Source organism: Cyprinus carpio, chromosome B10, assembly GCF_018340385.1.
Source record: "Cyprinus carpio isolate SPL01 chromosome B10, ASM1834038v1, whole genome shotgun sequence".
Taxonomy (NCBI): domain Eukaryota; kingdom Metazoa; phylum Chordata; class Actinopteri; order Cypriniformes; family Cyprinidae; genus Cyprinus; species Cyprinus carpio.
This window is the reverse complement of record NC_056606.1, coordinates 21,892,119-21,899,932: the sequence shown is the minus strand read 5'-3', so window position 1 is coordinate 21,899,932 and position 7,814 is coordinate 21,892,119. Positions and strand designations below refer to the sequence as shown.

General features: G+C 33.5%; 1 protein-coding gene across 1 annotated transcript; it reads left to right on the top strand.

The window, feature by feature from the left end:
* The first annotated feature begins 284 nt into the window (after positions 1–284).
* LOC109097454 (group 3 secretory phospholipase A2) lies at positions 285–7,070 on the top strand. The gene is made up of 7 exons (XM_042733264.1): positions 285–1,170; positions 2,023–2,155; positions 2,342–2,476; positions 4,373–4,677; positions 4,773–4,902; positions 5,775–5,900; positions 6,089–7,070. The coding sequence occupies exons 1-7, from the start codon at positions 636–638 to the stop codon at positions 6,300–6,302; spliced, it is 1,578 nt and encodes a 525-aa protein (XP_042589198.1). The 5' UTR covers positions 285–635; the 3' UTR covers positions 6,303–7,070.
* The last annotated feature ends 744 nt before the right edge of the window (positions 7,071–7,814 follow it).

Genomic DNA, 7,814 nt, shown 5'->3' with positions numbered 1-7,814 from the left:
TAATAAATATTTATGACTGGTAAAAAATTCAATTTATGTGCAGACAGCATGCTAAATAAATAGGCACTTAATGATTTTATAAAACTTTCATATAGCCTAATAATGCACAGAATACAAATGCCGACCTAATTTAACCTGAACACTTAAATGTAATAGTTTTGGATCGCATGTTTCTTTCTCCTCCCACATGGAGTTTGAATCTTTTTGTCATGTTGTAAAGCATTATTTCATCATGAGTACCAAGATATTAAATGTTTACTGCTGGAGGACATTGTTGACACTAATAAAAAACGATAGTGATCAGCCGGAGAGATAATTCTACTCGTGTGAACCCAGGAAACGGGGAGGGTTTATGATCTGATTTACATCTTTTGTGTACATGTGTGTGCAGACATCTGTGCTTCCAAGTCTGTATTTACCAAAGACACACCCCCTTGTATCATCCCACCCCGTCTGTTCTGATGTGGCCATGAGCCACGATGCAAGGAAGAACCCACATACGGAGTATAAATAAGGCTGTGTTGAGGCGCGCTCTTTGCCAGAGATGAGGGGTTAAAAACCCAGTTAACCTGCAGCACCTCTGGCTATTCATTCATTCACAAAATAGCTGTACAGTTATTAATTTTGCCATAAAAATGCAAAGCAGCCAGCTTTTACAGGCAGTTCTGTATCTTTTCATGCTGTTTCATGCTTGTTTCAGTGCTGACAGCTCTGACACGTTCTGTATTTGGACTAGATCCGCTTCAGGTGGTCAAACACAGTATGCATTTCTCCGAAGAACTCAGACGTCTCTTCTCTTGTATGACAGCATCTGGAACAAAAACAACAGCCTTTTTAGCTGCATGACAAGTGATGAGCAATCTGTGATTGAGAGTTACCTGTCCAGGTGCTGGGAGGACAGTTCTTTCTCAAAGACCCTTGATGAACGCTTTGACATCAGGGATCTGATTGATCCTCATGGCCCCTGTGAGGCTGCAGGCATTACAGAGGAATTTACAGCATCTGTACGGAGGGCCAGAGACCTGAGGAGCGTTGAACCTGATGGATTTGAGCACCAGGACAGTGGAGAAAGCTCCACACTGACGCTGCACCGCTCAAAGCGAGCATGGATGATTCCAGGGACTCTGTGGTGTGGCTCAGGACATAAGGCTATGGCCTTTGGTGAGCTGGGTAAGTAGGATTATATCAGTCAGTCAGTATAAATCAATCAATCAATCTATCTATATCTATCTATCTATCTATCTATCTATCTACCTACCTACCTACCTACCTATCTATCTATCTATCTATCTATCTATATATACAATTTATTAATAATTTTAATTGCTGTGTTAAGTCTAATAATTTATCATTTTTAATATTTAAATAATATATAATCTAATTTAATTCTATTATAATTTATCATTTTGAATTATATTTTAATATTTAAATAATTAAATAATTATATATATTTATAAATAATATAATTCTAAAATACTCATGATTTAATTTGTACTGTTTTCTTTTAAATGAGATAAAATATAAATAGAATCATTTTCACAAGTGGCCCCAAACTTTTGAACCCCAGTGTATATTAAACAAAAATTTTAAGGTAAAAAATATTTATGCACTTGTAAATTAAACTGGTTCATTTAATTGAATTTGGAATAATAGAAAAGGAAAAATCCTTACGTGTTCACTTGTCTTCTGAAATCATTCTAATATGCTGATTTGCTGCTCAAGAAACATTTCTGATTATTATCAATGTTAACAACAGTTGTGCTGCTTTATATTTTTGTGGAAACAGTGATATACTGTATTTTATTCCAGGATTTACTAATGAATAGAAAGTCCATAAATTATTTTACTGTCACTTTTTATTAACTGTAATGCCTCCCTGCTGGATAAAAGTATTAATTTCTTTAAAAAATGTACACACACCTCAAAACAACAAAAAAAAAAAAAAAAAAAAAAAAAAAAAAAAAAAAAAAAACAACAAACAAAAAAAGGAAAAATCCTTACCTGTTCACTTGTTTTCTGCAGGTGCCTTCGAAGATACAGATAAATGCTGCAGAGAACACGACCACTGTAAAGACACCATCGCCTCTTTTTCATACGACCACGGTGTCTTCAACACCAACATCTTCACTTTATCACACTGCGACTGTGACAACAGGTATGTCCTGCTTTATTCATTAGAGCGGGAAATGTTGAGACTACCAGCACTGAACATTCCTTCCATAATGTTCAGTTGAGTAACATGAGACATGTCCAACATAACCAGAGAGTTATTTCACTGAGCGAGCGTCTCGGATTACTGGATCTTATGACATTGTAATCAGGTCTTGTGATATCAATTCAGGTTCCGCCGCTGTCTCCTGGGTGTTAATGATACCATGTCCAACCTTGTGGGCTACGGATACTTCAACATGCTAAAGATGCGCTGCTTTGAGTTCTCTCAGCGGATGCAGTGTGCCAAGAGAACGTGGTGGGGCATGTATGTATTCTGTTTCATTTGACTCAGCACTTTTCTGTTGGGAAACATTCTCACTGTTCATAAAATAAAAGAGCTTTAACACTCAAAATTATTTGAACCAAAAACCTGGCATATTCCAGTAATTTCTACACTACTGTCTGTAAATCTTTTTAATGTACTTGAAAAAATGATCTTATGCTCACCAAGGCTGCATTTATTTGATCAAATTTTTTTTTTTAAATGTATATATATATATATACATATATATATATATATATATATATATATATATACAGTACAGACCAAAAGTTTGGAAACATTACTATTTTTAATGTTTTTGAAAGAAGTCTCTTCTGCTCATCAAGCCTGCATTTATTTGATAAAAAAAATACAGAAAAAACAGTAATATTGTGAAATATTATTACAACTTAAAATAATAGTTTTCTATTTGAATATACTTTAAAAAAAAAATATATATTCCTGCGATGCAAAGCTGAATTTTCAGCATCATTACTCCAGCCTTCAGTGTCACATGTAACATCCAGTCTATCACATGATCATTTAGAAATCATTCTAATATTCTGATTTATTATGAGTGTTGGAAACAGTTCTGCTGTCTAATATATTTGATGAATAAAAGGTTAAAAAGAACTGCATTTTTTCAAAATAAAAAATAAAATTCTAATAATATATTTTCTGATAATATATTTTCTTTACTATCACTTTTTATCAATTTAACACATCCTTGCTGAATAAAAGTATTGATTTTATTTTAAAAAAGAAAGAAAAAAAAATACTGACCCCAAAATTACTGACCAGTAGTGTATATTGTTATTACAAAATATTTATATTTTAAAAACATAGCTTCTTTTTTTATTTTTTTTTTTTACTTTTTATTCATCAAAGTATCCTAAAAAAGTATCACATGTTCTGAAAAAATATTAAGCAGCACAACTGTTTCCAACTTTGATAATGAATCATCATATTAGAATGATTTCTAAAGGATCATGTGATAATTATCCAAAAAATTCAGCTTTGCATCACAAAAATAAATCATAATTTAAAGTATAATAAATTTAAAAACAATTATTTTAAATTGTAATAATATATCACAATATTACATTTTTTTTCTGTATTTTTGATAAAATAAATGCAGGCTTGATGAGCAGAAGAAACTTCTTTCAAAAACATTAAAAATAGTAATGTTTCCAAATTTTTGGTCTGTACTGTATATATATATATATCTAAGCCTATATATATATATATATATATATATATATATATATATTACAATTTAAAATAACTCTTTTTTGATCTTCAGTGTCACATGATCCAATGTGATGCGCAGCTGAATTTTCAGCATCATTACTCCAGTCTTCAGTGTCACATGATCCTCAGAAATCATTCTAATATGCTTATATTTATACCAATAAGCATTTCTGATTATTATCAATGTTGAAAACAGTTGTGCTGCTTCATATTTTTGTGGAAACAGTGATATACTGTATTTTATTCCAGGATTTACTGATGACTAGTCAAAGTCCAAAAGAACAGTGTTTATTCAAAATTGAATATTTTGAAACATTATAAATAATTTTACTGTCACTTTTGAACACCATAATGCATCCTTGTTGAATAAAAGTATTAATTTCTTTAAAAAATGGATGGATGTGTGCACACACCTAAAAAAAAAAAAACGAAAAAAAAAAACAGCAAAATGCAATGAATTTTAGGTTAATATTAAAAAGATCAAATATCTTTCAATGCCAGACACAAAACAAGCAAAAACCTGGTTGAACTTTGAAAACAGTTCTCTCTGAAAACTTGGCACTTTAGTGTGATTTGTACATATACTGTAATCTCTGAGCACATAATTTTGTGCACACAGTTACAGAACCTTGTTTTTCTCATTGGCAGGTGTGAACTTTATGAACTTGCTCAATACGCTGTGGTGAAAGATGCAGCGAACTACACAGACACACTCCCGGAAGACATGGAGACGCTGGAAACGAGTTTTCACCAAGCGATCACTCTGGGACAAAACCAGGTCATCAAAAACACAGAAGAATCACTTACTATACAAGATCCCAGGAGCAACAGTGAAGAACCGGGTCCAGTTTCGACATCACCAGAGCCATCTGTTACAACACTGCAGTCCCGGAAATCTGAAGCATCCGTACTTCCAACAGACGCACCAAAGATAACAGACAGACCACAAAAAGGTGAACTAAATATTACTCAGATCAGATCTGTTGTAAATTGACTAAATTGGGAATCTTGTAAAAGCTTCATTTTTTTTTTTTTTTTGGTTTCATAGGCAAGTTTGAGATGTGTGAGCTCTACAGAGACCTGGATTCATGCCATCTGCAGATCCCTGCTTTACAGGAGAAATTCAGTCTACGAAACCCTGGCATGAGAACCCTTTACCACTGTAACTGTACTGCCAGGTGAATACACATTCAGTACAGTATATCCACCCAGATTCCAATGATACCGACACCAGCTCCCTACTAGGGATGTGTAAACATTTCACTCAAAAATGAAAATTTACATAAAATTTGCTCACCTTCAAATCATCCAAGATGTAGATGAGTTTGTTTCTCCATTAGATTTGGAGAAATGTAGCATTGCATCAGTGTCCCAGCAATGGATGCTCTGCAGTGAATGGGTGCCGTCAGAATGAGAGTCCAAACAGCTATAAAAACATCACAATAATCCACAAGTAATCCACAGCACTCCAGTCCATCAGTTAATGTCTTGAGAAGTGAAAAGCTGCGTGTTTGTAAGAAATAAATCCATCATTAAGACATTTTTAACTTCAAATCTGTCTTTTATCCATAATATTGCTTTCTCTAGTGGAGAAAATAAAAATCTGGTCTGAATCAGGAGAGAAATATGAACGGATCAAGGACTGTTTATAAGCCAAAACGGTCCAAAACAGATCTGATCAAATGGCTTAATGATGGGTTTGTTTATTACAAAAATGCATCTTTTCTCTTCACAAGACATTAACTGATGGACTGGAGTCGTTAAGATTATTTGTGGATTGTGATGTTTTTATCAGCTGTTTGGACTCTCATTCTGACGGCACCCATTCACTGCAGAGCATCCATTGGTGAGCAAGTGATACATTTCTCCAAATCTGTTCCCATGAAGAAACACCATCGTGGATGGCCTGAGGGTGAGCACATTTTCAGCTAATTTTCATTTTTGAGGGAACTATTCATTTAAGCAAGTCTAGCACATTTAAGCTGGTTTTGGGTTAATTTAATTTGGGTTTAATTTCTCTACTATCTACTGATACATGCTGCTTTCTCAGGCTCGTCCAAAAGATCTTGTCCAAAGAACTGGATGAAACTGACCCTGTGCATTCTCTTTTGATGGATTTCATATCACAATCCTGCTTCACCCTGCAACAGTCTGAGAACTGTCTGAATGGAAAAAGGTTGGTATAGACATTATGGTTAAAAATCTGGGCTGGTAACTCAAAAGTTGGTTGACTCGGGTTAATTGTCCCTTAATGTGTGCTTGTGAATGAGAATGAATCTACAAATAATAAATTGTAAAGAATGGTCAGTTAATCAAAGTTCTTCTGAGGTGTAAACCAATCTTTGTGGCGTCTCTCCTGTTTAGCTGCTCAACTCCTCCACCAGAAGCACAGCTCATCCAAAACTGGAGGAAAGACATGACAGGAGGGCGACCTCTAGTGGACTTCAAGCGCAAACTCAAGAGGAGGAACCCTAAGCGCTCCAAGAGGAAAGACTCTCCAGTCAGATTATATAAGAAATGCATCAAGATGCACACTAAACTGCAGAGACCTCGAGTTCCTGAACGGAAACGCTCATAAACTCAACAAAGCAGCAAAAGACTTGCAATGGGACAACAACAACAATACAAATGCTCTTATAAAACAGCTTAAGAATCAAACTCACAACCTGACACACATCTGCCTTAGATATAAGAAATCTGTGCTGAAATAGTATTGTGAACATATCTATATATAATATAACAGGTCAGAGTGTAAGTTACCTCATTATGGGGTAATATGGTTCAGATAGTTTTAGCTGCCAGAAATGATGTGCATTTAAAGCCAGCTTCTAAGTGGCATAGGTAGCTTATTTTTTTAAATTGATATTCAGCCACACACTTCAATTAAATAATGCCTCGTAAACATTCCAAAGTCATTTACTTTCATAGCTATTTTTTACAACTGCCCCCACCCTCACAGATAAGACTCTGAGCTAGGGATGGACTCTTTCATTCATGTTCAACTTTACCCCACAATCTAGAGATAAACTAGATGCAAGTTTAAATTCAAATGCATGTAACTTTATGCAGCAGTATCTGGCATCCCCAAATCATTTTCATTCCTCAAAATCGGTTTTCTGTTAGAGGCTATTTTTTTTTGTCCTGAGGTGCTCTTCTTCTCCTCAGGGAAACTGGGATGCAACTGCATGTGTTGAAAATGTCAGCACTGACTTTGTTATGATATGTTTTGGTCTCTACTACCTAATATTGCACTATATCTGAACTGATGAAACAAACAAGTGTTGTAAATGTATGTAAAATTGTAAATAACATGTAAATTAATTTAATAAATATATCTTTATATGAATCTGACTTTGATCATGTTCAGGTCCAGAAGCATACACTTACAAAGTTCTACTAGCTCTTTTTTTTTTTTGGTAAATGGTGAATTATATGGTAAATTATCATATATATTGGTACATTTATATGTAAATCAGTTAAAACCATGGTACACGTCAAAAAAAGAAAGAAAAGAAAACAAAAGTACTGTCTATCATTACTTTATCATGGCCTAGTATATTTGTAAAGGAAAATTAAAATACATTTTTTTTTCAATAATAATAATAATATGAATTATTATTATTATAAAATATTGCAATTTATAATAACAGCAATAACAGCATTTAATGGTCAGTTAATGTTTACATCGTCATAGTTTGACAATATTTTGGCACACAACAATTTCACAGACAACACCCACATGAAAAAAATACTATAGTAATTTATAGTAAATACTATAGTGTTTTTGAACCACATATAGGCTAGTAAAGTGTATTATACTGTATATATTATAGTATTTACAACACTTTGTTAATGAATGCTACAGCATACTGTACTATAGTCTTAACTATAGTGAACTGATAAACTGTAATAAATACTGTAGTATAGGCTACTTTAGTTTAGTTTTTACTGCAGTAGTGTAGGTATTGTAGTATAATATACCCTATAGTTATAGAAAAATTAGTACAGTATTAGGTAAAGTAATTTAAAGTGTTTATATTACTGTAGCTGATATATTACCACGGCAACTATAGAATTACCACAACAAATT

Excerpts from the sequence above, each read along its gene's own strand:
- LOC109097454 (XM_042733264.1), top strand. The coding sequence starts at position 636 with ATGCAAAGCAGCCAGCTTTTACAGGCAGTTCTGTATCTTTTCATGCTG. Across the intron at positions 2,477-4,372 it reads AAGAGAACGTGGTGGGGCAT|GTGTGAACTTTATGAACTTG; the intron begins GTATGTATTCTG and ends TCTCATTGGCAG. Across the intron at positions 5,901-6,088 it reads AACTGTCTGAATGGAAAAAG|CTGCTCAACTCCTCCACCAG; the intron begins GTTGGTATAGAC and ends TCTCCTGTTTAG.